The sequence below is a fragment of the Hipposideros armiger genome, unplaced genomic scaffold, assembly GCF_001890085.2.
Source record: "Hipposideros armiger isolate ML-2016 unplaced genomic scaffold, ASM189008v1 scaffold_479, whole genome shotgun sequence".
Classification (NCBI taxonomy): Eukaryota; Metazoa; Chordata; class Mammalia; order Chiroptera; family Hipposideridae; genus Hipposideros; species Hipposideros armiger.
In genome coordinates, this window is record NW_017731829.1 from 800,768 (window position 1) to 813,383 (window position 12,616).

The following is a 12,616-nucleotide window of genomic DNA, read 5'->3' on the forward strand; positions in this document are numbered from 1 at the left end:
CCCCAACTTTCTTGCTATGGCCTAAAAGACCTGCTAAGTCTGGCCCCAGCCAGCTGTGAGTCTTACCCCACTTGTCCTCGCTCATCTTCTACCAGATATTCGCCCCTTCTTTCTTTCTTTCTATTCTCCGAACACCAAGCTTGTTTCCCAGTGGGGCCTTCACTCTTGTTCCCTCTGCTTGGAATGTTCTGCAGACCAGACTGTGCAAGGCTGAGCCTTACTCATCATTCATGTTTCAGCTCAGATGTCACCTCCTCAGGGAGGCCTTCCCTGATCACGTAGGGCATTCTCTCTCCCATCGCCTTGCTTTTTCGGTCATAGCCCTCCTTACAAACTGACAGTTATTATGTTTTTCCTCCACCAGCCTGCGAACTATATTAGGGCCAGGATCTTGTCTGTCGTAGTCGCCACTGTGCCCCCAACGCCTAGAATAGTGCCTGGTACTAGGATGGCGCTCAACAAAGGGTAAAAAAATATCCGCGCAGACAATTGTGGAATCGCTTTCTCGAGGCAGAGCCCACTCTAACCACGTGGGAGGAGTGAGGGCGGTGGCCGAGGGCGTGGAGAGAGAAAGAGAGAGGGTGGGAAGGAGGGAGGGAGAAGAAAGGAGGAAGGGAGGGAGGGGTCAGCCGGAGTCCCCGCCCCCGGCCCCGCCCCGGCCCCGCCCATGGCCTCATTTTCTGCTACGGATCTCTATAAAGTTCAGTTTGCGGCGCGGCGCGCGGGGTTTTCTGGGAGCGGCCGGTCTGGGCCAATCAGGGAGCGCAGACGAGCGGCGCGAGAAGCGGTGGCCGCATTCACCAGTCCGGGCCTGAACGTCGAGACGTCTGCAGTGCCGGGTAAGGGTGTCTCTGGCCGTGTCCTTCCGACCCGGGGCTTGTCCTTGAACCCAGGGCCCGAAGGCTTGGCGGACCCGGGTCCCTACGCTCGGAGTCATGCTGCTCGCACTTCCCGTTAACCTCATGGCAGCCGGGCACGCCTGACGCCGGCGACACATCCCTGTCGAACCGCCCCCGTTACAGCGCCCCGGGAGTGCTTTCTGTCTGCTCTTTCTGCATACAAAGCCTTGGCCTCCCGACACCTCTTTTCCCCACTGTAACGCTCTGCTACGCCCCCACCCTTGTCTCGATCGGCCCCCCCTCCCCACCCCACCGCTTCCCCATACCTGTTACCTTCCTGACGGAGGGGCTCGCTCGCCCCTCGAGAATGCACCCTGTCGCGAGGCATCGCCCTCCGAGGGAAGGGGTCTTGGGGCGCAGGTGACGACCCTTGAGCCTTTCCCAACCTGTTGGCCTGTCTCATCTACCGGCATCCAGGGGAAGGCTCCTCCCCCTCCAGGAAGATGCTAGTGATTAGAACCTGGAGGTGGCCCGCACTTTCTCTGGGCTCACAGCACCCAATCCTCTGCAAAGGCAGTACTTAAGTTAACCGGGTCTGTTTTTTAAAAAAATTACGGGGCCAACTGCACGGGTCTTTGGTCAAAGTTTGAACGACCCATTGACAGAGCCTTTGGTCGGGGTTTACCGCTCTGTAAGGTGTGAGGAGGGTTTTTGTTTGTTCTGAAATGGCTTTCAGCATGCAAAGGTCACCTTTTGTATTCTAACTGGGAGACATGAGAGGGTGTCCTTGGGCATCACCCATTTTCTTTCAACTGTAATCTTGGTGCATTTGTGTTTGACATTGTCATTCATGGTGATCTCATTGAGGCTCATAGTTTTAAATACCTGTATATTAGGCTAACATCTCATATTTATATCTCCAGCCTGGGCATCTCGACCTATCCAGCTGCCTACTTAATATCTCCACTGAGATGGTTGATAGGCAACTCAGACTGAACATGTGTCATATGTCAATTATATCTCAAGCTGGGGAAAAAAAGTAACAGAAGACACTTCAAAAATACAAGTATCTCTTGCCTTCTAAACCTTGTTTAGGTAATGAGAGCTTGGATAGCAAATTTGGAGAGTGAGGGATATCACTGTTTTCTGTATAGTATTTGGTTTTCTGAGTTTTTTAGGGAATAGCAATAGTTTGGATAATGAGGAATACCTACTTGCTTTCTCGCAAAAAAATGTATGTGCATCTGTTTGGTGTTTGAGTCTGGAGAGTAGAGAATTACCTGTAAATAAACAATCCCAGGTCATGCACAGATGTGAAGAAGGGTGAGTTAGAACCTGAGAAAAGCCAGGGGACAAAGGTGCAGGAGGTGGGCACCTGGTCGTGGTGGTGGTTGGGGGTGGATAACTGCATTTTGAGACAACTGTGTGACAGTTATGTGCTTGAGTGGAAATGCACAAGTGGCGCCTAGAAACTCCGCTTGCGGTGGGAGTGCAAGGAGCAGGCTGGGGGTGTGGATTTGACAGTCATTGCCATTGAGGATTCAGGGGCTAACTCTCTGAAGCAGGGAGTTCAGAGCAGTTTAAAAATTAACAAGTTGTTAAGAATTAGAAAGGGTCACATACACTCAAGGAAAAGAAGTCAGACTAACAGAGGGTATAAAATGAGAAGTAGAAACTCTTAGCTTTGCTCTCCAGAGGTAATGCTAAGTTAAGGTTCTTGCTATGCTAATGTTATGTTTCTCTCTGTTTCTTCTAAAAACTATCTGTGGACAAACCTTCAGTGTCTAGTTCAATGAATTTTTACATATTCACTTATGTGACGATCACCCATATTGAGATAATAGAACATTTCCCATACGCCAGGTGTCTTAGCTTGGGGCTGCCATAACAAAATACCATAGACGGAGTGGCTTGAACAACAGAAGTTTGGTGTTTCACAGCTCTGGAGCCTGGAAGTCCGAGACCAGGGTGCCGGCATGGTTGGATTCTGCTGAGGACCCTCTTCCTGGCCACCATCTTGCTGTGTGCTCACATGCTCTTTCCTCAGTGCATGCGAGTGGGGTGGAGATGGGGGAGAGGGGAAGCAAACTCTGGTGTCTCTTCTGAGAACACTGAGCCCATCATTATGACCTCATCTAACTTAATTACCTCCCCTAAACTTCTCCAAATACCATTACATTGGGGGTTAGGACTTCAACATACGAATTTTAGAGGGACACATTTCAGCCCACAGTACCCAGGAAGTTCTGTTGTACTCCCTCCCAGTCAATCCCCTACCCTCCCAGGATAATCCGTGTTCTGATTTCTAGCACCATTGATTAATATTTTCTGTTCTTAAAATACGTATAAATGGAATCCTGCAGTATGTCCTTCTTTTGTATCTAGTTGCTTTAGGTTCACGATTATGTCTCGGATTCTCTGGATACCAGCTGGATATCCTACAATTTAACTCAATTCTGACACTCTACCTGGAGATAGCATCAGATTCCACAGACTAAGGGTTCAGTCCTGCAAGACTGTGCCCCACCCCCCAGCCCGCACCTCTTCAGAAGCCAGTCACAAGTCCAGATTGTTACCTGTGCTTCTGACCGACTGGTTGTAGATTGGAGGTTCCCAGATTTCCTTCTCAGTTTCAATTAGTTTGCTAAATGGGACACAGAACTCAGAGAAACCTTTACTTACGTTTACCAGTTTATTATACAGGTTGCAGACGAATAGCCAGATAAAGAGGTATACAGCAGCGGTTCTCAATCTTCCTAATCCCGCGACCCCTTAATACAGTTCCTCATGTTGTGGTGACCCCCAACCATAAAATTATTTTCGTTGCTACTCTATAACTGTAATTTTGCTACTGTTATGAATCGTAATGTAAATATCTTTTTGTTTTCTGATGGTCTTAGGTGACCCCTGTGAAAGGGTCGTTCGACCCCCAAAGGGGTCGCGACCCACAGGTTGAGAACCGCTGGTATATAGGGTGGGGCCTGGAAGGGTCCTGAGTGCAGGAGAGTCTGTGCCATGGAACCTGGGTGCACCTCCCTTCCAGCGTGTGGAAGCATTCACAGAGTCCAGAAGCTCTTCAGATCTCATTTCAAGAGTTTTTATAGAGCTTAATCTCTGCAGCCCCCCTTCCCCTTGGTGGGTGGGCCCAAAAGTTCCAGCCCTCTAGTCACTTGGTCTTTCACCCCACCCTTTGAGTCTAGCTCAATGCATTTTCTCAAGGTGAACAAAAACTCTGTTAAGCAGCACCCAGATGAAAAAACAGAATATTACCAGCTCCCCAGTAGCCGCCCTTCTGTCATCCCCCCTGCAAGGGTAACCAATCCTCCCTTCTAGCAGCAGTGGTAAATTTGCCCTTCGTTTAAGGCTTTCGGTTGCCCCGTGGTTAAGGAGGCCTCTGGAGGCTCAGCAGGACTTCTGCCAAGTGGCACGGGAGAACAGTTTGTTGCTCAGAGCCCTCGTACCTGCGATGCTCTTTGAAGCACCTGTCAGTGTTTCCAAAAGCCTCAGAGTCAGGCTCAGAGTCACTGCTGACAGAGAGGAGCCCAGTGCTGTGAGTCTGTCCTTGCTGACTGTTCCTCATCCAGCCCTTTTGCTGTGTTCCACAGCCCACTTGCGTGAGTGGCTTCTTCCTGGCTCCCTTCATAGCTCCCCAAGGGTGCAGCTGGCATTCCAGTCTCTGCATGTGTCCTGGCCAGATTTTGCCAACACAAAGCTTGGACTTCATTCCTCCCCCACCCCCATCATTTTAGTCCTGTCTGTTGGACAAAGCTAATGAAGTTATTTTTATGATCAGTTTTCAGTATCTTGGGTCAAAATTGATATTTGGTTGGTTTAACTCCTATATTTTATGGCTAACTTGATGTTTATTTTGCAGAGGGGATAAAAATTATCTGTCAATTGATGAAATTAATCATAAAATATTTTGATGAAATGGGATGATGACTATATCAAAGTATAGTTTTGGAAACTTTAATAACTTGTAACTTAATTTCCACTGATTGAGTTAAATGAGTGTTATATGGTATTATATACAATACATCTCTCTCTTCTCAGAGACATCAAACAAGCTTATTTTCTACTCTGAAGTTATTTAGCACATGTCTTTCTATACGTATATTTATTTTTTTGGATTGGAATTCTGTTCACCTGAAAGCTGGGCTATTTCCTCTAAAATACCGCTGGTTTTCGTCTGGGTCTGTAGAGGGAAAGCACTAGTCTGGACTAAGTGTGATCTGAATTTGTGCCATTTGTATTGTCGCTGCCTTATGCTCTGCAGCCTCAGAAATGTTAAGTATCAGTTGGTAGTCAGAAGGGAATGTGTTTGCTCTGGTCTTTGCTTGCCAGTGGGTGCCGATTTGGCAGGGGAATGCAGGAAGCCTTTGAAGAAGAACAGACTCTCCACAAATGGAGGAATAAAACTGCTCCTATTCATTCAACAAATGTGCACCTACTGTGTGTGCCAGGCACTGTTCTAGGAGCCTGGGGGAACATCAGTGAACGAAGCAGAGAAAGTTCCCTACCCTTGTGCACCTTACATTCTAGCAGGGTGACAGACAATAAGAGAGATGGGGAGTGCCTGGGGTGGTTGCAGGTTGCACTCTTAAGTATTTTGTTCTAGGCTGGCATCAAAGGCAAGGTGAGAGTTTAGCTACAACAGAGAGAGAGAGAATCAGCCTTGAGCATCACTGGGAGAGGAGTGTTCCAGGTAGAGGAAAGAGGGAGCACAAAGACTCTAGGGCAGGAATGTGCCTGACAGCATTGTGGGGTCTGGCAAGGAGGCCCTAGGGTGGCTGGAGCCCAGGAAAGGAAGGGGGACAGGCTGGACCTAAGTCTGGGAGGTGAGGGAAAGTGGGGCCGCTTTTGTAGGGCCTCACTCTGTACAAGAGGGTGAAGCAGAGGAGGGATGTGATTTGACTTGAAAAGATTCACTGGTTGGTGGGTTGAGAATAGACTGTAGGAGGTGAGCACTGAAGCTGGGAGATCAGGGAGGAGGTGACTGACTTGGATGGGTGGAGGTGGTAGGAAGAGGTAGATTCTGGATGCATGTTCGTGGATTTGAGAGGCTTCGTTGGCCTATTGGATGTGGGGTGTGAGTCATGGAGATCTTCAGCGGTTTTGGCTGAAGCAACTGAGTAATGGAGCCTCCACACTGAGAAGCCCAAGGGGCAGGTTCTGTCGACGAAAGAGGAGAGCTCGGATTGGGGCATGTTAAGTTCAGGCTGTTTAGAGATTCAGGCTTTATTTTTACCATGTTGAAAATAGTTCTGTGTAAATAACTGTAGAAAATCTTATCTGCTGGACCATATCGAAGTAAATCATGAGTTTTGCCTTTATTATTTATACTCAAATCTGTCACTCTGAATCTTTGTATAGGCAGGCCATTGAGAAGTTGAGCATTTCCTTTGTTTGAATTTGGCTTACACGAATGTAAAATGCTGTTCTTTTCCCTTTTTTTAAAAAAAAACATAGATAAGTTTTATTTCGTTTAGTTCTTTATTCAGGGAGTTACGAAATTTTCCTTATGGAAAAAAAAAACCAGTATTTCCTTCTCCTTGGCTCTGTTCGACAAATTATATTTTTATTTTAGAGTGAAAAAACTGTGGGGAAGAGGCAGCATATTATTTTTTCCTCTTTGTGGTGAGCGACGATGTTTCTGGTAGTATTGGGTTGTCGGAAAAGTCATGATGCATTTTTGCAATGAAAAACAGAAAAAAGACGTCATGACTTTTCCGACAACCCAATAGAATGTCATTGACCTTATAAGTTTCTGATGAAAAACATTTTTGCATCAGGTAAGAGACGTGTAAGAATATTCTCGTTTCTTTCTTTTTCTGTCCCTGAGAATAACTTCCTTATCCTGCCATTCCTGTTTTCCCACAGTTAGAGATTGCCAGTTAGAGCTTGATTCTCTTGGCTCGAAAAAAAAAAAAGTGACAATGATTTTCTAGAAACTTTAGGTAAAGAGTTACTGTGTATATGACTTTTTGTCTAAAGATTAAAGTCAGCTTAGCACTTCATAAAGAATACCAAAGTGTTTTCATATTTACTCCAGCTGAGCTATTTTTGTTTTAACCTTGTACCCTTGCTTTTAAAATTAATGTTCTTTAATGATCATTTTATAAAGTTCTTATTCTCCTGCTGTGGATCTGTGGTGGTAACCATGCCCTCTTAACATTAACCCATACTTCATAGCTGAGATATAATTATTATATATTAACTACAATTTTAGGCCAGTGGGATTTCAAAAGTACAATAGGAGCCATGGGTTTTAAACAAATTAGAAAAGTATAATCAACAAGAGCTACTACTTAAAGAATTTTGTTGTTTTTCAATAAACAATTTTTAATTTAACCTTTTAGCAATGTAAATTTTTTTAATGATGGTAATACTGTTTATCTTCTGTCGATTTAAATAGTGGTAGGAGTTAAAAACATTCTCTTGGTCAAAAACCTTAGCAAGGATAGTACAGTATATACAAGATTCATAAATGTATAATATCCATTAAATATCAATACTTCATAGGGCTTTTCTCAGAGAATTGTTGGAGAAACATGTGGTCTTGTTAATAATATTCATGGTCTAGAAGCCAGCTGCTATTTATATTAGTATAATTATTAGTAGCAATGATATTTCTAAAAGGAGTAGGTATGAGTATATTAACAATTGTCTAATAGTCTGAATGTCATAACAAGCAGACCCGGATCTCTGCTTTCAGTAACCTTGTAAGTTAAAGAACATGTGAATGGAGACTAGAACGTGAATTTAAAGAGAGACTGCGTTCTGTGTTAGTGGAGGCAGGTGTGTGAGAATAACGGGACTGGTCAGAAGGCCGGTGTTCTGGTCTCGGTTCAGCCCCTTTGGAGCAGAGAGTACTTTGGGCACAGAATTGAGCTCTATGGACTGGAGTGGTTTCCCCTGTCTGCTCAGGAACCTCACAGACTTGCTGAGGGTCATATGAGATGAGGACCTTATAAGTTGCCCGGCACTCTGCGGTGGTGGTGTTTTACTAGGACAGATGGAGAAATAGGAGGTGCGGGTGATTGTTAAGTCCGCCAGAGGTTGCCACTGTGGCTTCCACTTCCTGTTGGCTTTGAGTCCATGGAAGGAGGCAGGACTTCTGGTCTGTGGCTTAATATCTTTGCATTTGTTCTAGCAGCAGAAATCAATCTTGGGACTGTCGATAGGCACAGAAATGATCTATTTCTTCACAGCCTGACTCATTTTCTCTGTCAGGCCTGTTTTTGGGCTATGTTCAGGAACAAATCCTGCTTGTTGATGAGCTGTCTCCTTGTCTGTTTACAGAAAGTTTAGTGTTTCATTAAGCTTGTAACAGATTCAGGCAGTGTTAGAAGCCTATCTTTCTGTCGATTTAAGTCTCTCCTTTTTTCTCTCCCATCCAGGACCTGTGCTTCCAATGGATACTGAGGGGTTTGGTGAGCTCCTGCAGCAAGCTGAACAGCTTGCCGCCGAGACCGAGGGCATCTCAGAGCTTCCCCATGTGGAACGGAACTTACAGGAGATCCAGCAGGCGGGCGAGCGCCTGCGTTCCCGAACCCTCACACGCACATCCCAGGAGACAGCAGATGTCAAGGCGTGAGTACTGACTGGTGGGGAGGCAGCGTTGGTACTGGGTGGCTGGGGGCAGGAGCCGTGTCTTCCTTCCTGCCTTGAATTTGGATGCAGTCTGTAAATGACAGACACAAGCCAGATTCTCAGGAACTCAAGAGAGGTTTGTAAACAGGTCAGCAGCCTCGCTTTGTCTCTCTGCCCGGTTTTGCAGCCTGTCTGCCTGACCAAGCTGTGAGTAGTGCACAGCACAGACAAAGCTGGTCAGGGTGGGAAAGGGCGAAGAGCTCTGTCGTGCGGAAACCCATCACAGTAGTTGGGTCACCGATGGTTGGGTCATCGTGGTTCCCGTAAGTATATTACTCAGTGTGGGCCACCCAGGTAAGTGTTACCTTCTGTGCCAGAGAGCACTCAGTGATAAGAAGAGTTTTTAAGAACACTGGAAAGAAATCGATGAGCAGTCAATGACGAGAAGCCATTCAAGTGAGGAGTGATTCTGTCCACATATTGTCAGGGACCCTAGAGACTGCTCCTGAAAGGCCAAGGCAGTGCCGTGCTTGCCCGTGGATGTGGATTGCAGCACAGGACAGTGGGGGAGCCGCCAGAGAGTGCAGCTGGAGCAGAGTGCTGACCGACTGTCCACCTGGCCAGCGGCTGCTGCTGCTGCCACACGACATTGACTGGGCTGTTGAGACCACAGACTATATATATAGTGTTTGGAGTCCCCCTATGCCAGACTTGGGCCATCTCTGAGGCTCTCACCGTGAATCACACATGGTCTTTGTCCTCAAGGAGCTTATAATTTGGGAGGCAGAAAAAAAACCTTGCTGCTTTCCCTAAGAAGTGTGATTTACTGATGACGTACTATGCGTCAGAAACTTGGCTAGACTTAAGATTTTGCTTAGTCCTCACAACGAATATTAGGACTGTTGTCCCCTTATTACAGGTGAGCAGCTAAGGCTCAGAGTGGGCAAGTAATTCTCAGATCAGACAGCGGGTGAGAGATGAGCCAGGATTCACACCCAGTGAGGCCAACTACAGAGCACACGCTCCTTTAGTGATGGGAGAATCATGGGAAGAGGCAGTGGTGCTGTTACTTGTGACCTTGATGGGTCTGGAAAGGCACTGGGATTCTGTGGGGGGATGTGGGAAATTATCAGTCGTCTGCTCGGTCTTCATTCCTTGATCCTGAGAAACACCTAAGTGCTGGTGTTAGCGTGGGTACATTGTTTCGGGTGCATGATAAATGTCGCAGGAGTGAGTCGAAGGGCAGCATTCTTTTTCCAACTCATCTTAAGAGCTGAATGTTTTGGCTGCTCTTTCTGAGTCAGTCAGTATGTTGTAGACATTCTTCTATAGGCCTCCCCAGAATTTTATTTTTAAAAATAGTACTAGTTAGGGCCGGCCAAGTGGCTCAGTTGGTTAAGAGCTCGCTCAAGAGTGCGAGCTCTGAGCAACAGTGGTTTGAGTCCCGGCCCCAGCTGAGCTGCTGCTGAGCTGCCAACAGGTGGCAGGATGGCTCAGCTGGGGGAAAAAAAAATAGTACTCGTTAGTTTTGGTTCTGTTGGTGTTGGTAAAGGCAAGTCAGAGGAGCCCTGGCAGGCATTTTCAGCTCTCCAGCCTCTCCCTACACTGTCCCCCGGCACCACACCCAGCCTCTAGACACTCCTGCCAACTTGCCCTTCTGCAGGCTCCGTACTGCTGCTCCTCATGGCCTGCAGCTCCCTCTCGTCTTGAGCACACAGGCTCTGTGCTCATGTGCAAGGATGCTGCTGGAACAAAAAGACCGTCATGCCAGCTGAGTTGCTATAGTTATAATTTAATTGCATCAGCTTTACAGCCCATTAAGAGCAAAAAGGGAAAATGTTTTCTTGGTAACAATTATCAGTCATACTGTCTTGTAAATTTCCACTCTTCCTCATCTCTTTCTACCTTAAATTCATTGTTTTAGGGAGGAGGACGTTGAACATTGAAAGAATGGATAGAGGGTGGGGCAGGTGCCTAAAAAGAAACGAAGGGGCTAATGACTATTTTTCCATCTTGATGGGCAGAGACATAAAGTGAATATTTTAGTACAGGATGAGGGTAGAGGAGAGAACTGAATAGGAAAATTTTTCTTACATGAAATAAATTTTGAAAGAAAACTCTGTCTTTAAGATTTTAATTAAGATTATAGGTTTAAGATTAAATTGTTCTGTGCTGAATTCATTTGTTTAAATATACTTTGTTGGGTTTTTCATTTTAGGGAACAGATTTGATAGCTTTTTGCTTGTGTATTTAATACTTTTAAATTGCTAAATTTCTTCAGACATGAAGAAGAATATGCATAACATACATAAAAATGTAAATCAGGGGTTGGCAGACTACGACCCATGAGCCAAGCCAGTGGCTGCCTGTTAACGTTTCTTTGGAACACACCCACACTTGTTTATGTATTGTCTGTGCTGCGTTTGTGCTACAGCAGCAGAGCAGAGATGAGTAGTTATGACAGAGACTCTATGGCCTGCAAAGCCTGAGATATTTACTGTTGGCTTTTTACAGAATAAGTTTGCAGACTCCTGGTGTATATAATAGTAGAATGAATGAATACCCATGTGAACATGCACCGTTAAGACATAGAATACTATCAGTAGCTGTGAAGCCCTCCCTGGATACCTGTTGTCAGTTGTATCCCCCTCTTCTCCCATTGGAGGTGCCTCATTGGATTTTTCCATTCAGACTCAGAAGCCAAACAACCTAGAAGTATACAGAAAAAAGCCAGCAACCTTTCTCCCTAACTTTACATTCCAAGGTAACCAGTGTTTTTAATTTGCGTATGCTTTCACACTTTTCTCCATGTTCATATACATATACAAAGCATATACATTTATTTGCCCAAAGTTACACAGCAAATTATAACTTCACTTAATGACAATACTACTCAGCTACCTTTCTAAGCACTTATTATTCGTCAGGCACTGTGCCAACCACTTTACATGCCTTATATAATTCCTTCTTAAAATAACCCTGTGAAATAAGCGTTGACATCTCCGTTTTATAATTGAGGAACGTCAGGTAGCAAGTGGCCAATTCAGAATTCAAATCCAGCGTGGTCAGTAAGAATCCCTCACATTCATATCACACTTCTCAGTCGCTAAAGGGTTGTCATGGGCATTCTCCTGACTGGTCTTCACAAGCCTGAGAGGTGGGCGAGGTAGGGATTTTTGTCCCCATTTAACATAGGAGGAAGATGAAGCTTGGAAAAGTGATGTACGTCAGATTTTCAGGCAGTAAGTGACAGGTGGGACTTGAAAGCAGGCTCCCTGACTTTTTTCTGCTCCCCATGTGTACCGAGAAGCGCTTTTACCCTCCTACTTTGCTAGGACTGGAGTGTTTTGACTCCAGCCTCTGGCGTTTTGCTCAGGAGAAGCTGACTGATTTACGGAAGTTGGGGCATGTCGAGGGCAGAGAACCTTTGGGTTTTTCCATCCTTAGAAGCTGCAAGTTTCCGGTACAGCCTTTATTTATAAAACCACTCCTCTTTCATCAGTCCACCCTCCACCTCCCTCCATCGCGGCTTCTGCATATGCACTGCACAGCTCCTGCAGGCACCACCCACTTAATGAGCTTTCTCTTCTAATAATTCTAACAGCCAATGTTTAAATTCCAAGGCTCTCAACACTGGTACACCTTAAAATCACCTGGGCACTGGGTACATTCTCACATATCATTGGTGGAGATGGAGCACCTGTGGGACAGAATTTGGCACTATCTAGCAAATTTTCCCAGCAATCCTACTTCTGGGGATCTGTCCCACAGATACACTGGAAAAAGTATGAAAGGATGTATGCACAAGGATATTCATTGCAGCATTATTTGTAATAGTAAAAATTGGAAACAACTCAAACATCCATCAATAAGGGGACTGGTTGAATAGATGTGCTACATCTATACAGTGGAGGATTTTTCAGTAGTACAGAGGAATGAGAATATACATTACCATGGAGTAATATACATTACCAGGACATACTGTTAAGTTGGACTGTACAGTGCATAAAAAAATGCGAGGTGGATAAAAGTGTATAGTACTCTTATTTATTTAAGAAAGCAGGTGAAAGACATCTAGTGTTCATGAATCAGAAGACAATGTTTTCCAGTAGATTCATTGGGGTAACATTTGTTGATAATATTATATACATTTCAGATATACAACTTTATAATACAACATCTGT

The 12,616-nt window shown here is 45.4% G+C and overlaps 1 protein-coding gene across 1 annotated transcript in view; it reads left to right on the forward strand.

The window, feature by feature from the left end:
- The first annotated feature begins 735 nt into the window (after positions 1 to 735).
- NUP93 (nucleoporin 93) overlaps positions 736 to 12,616 on the forward strand; it is a 101,637-nt gene continuing 89,756 nt past the window's right edge. Inside the window, exons 1-2 of the mRNA XM_019666821.1 lie at positions 736 to 839; positions 8,240 to 8,432. Coding sequence (XP_019522366.1) covers positions 8,254 to 8,432 — 179 coding nt within the window. The 5' untranslated portion in view covers positions 736 to 839; positions 8,240 to 8,253. The remainder of the gene's footprint in view (positions 840 to 8,239; positions 8,433 to 12,616) is intronic.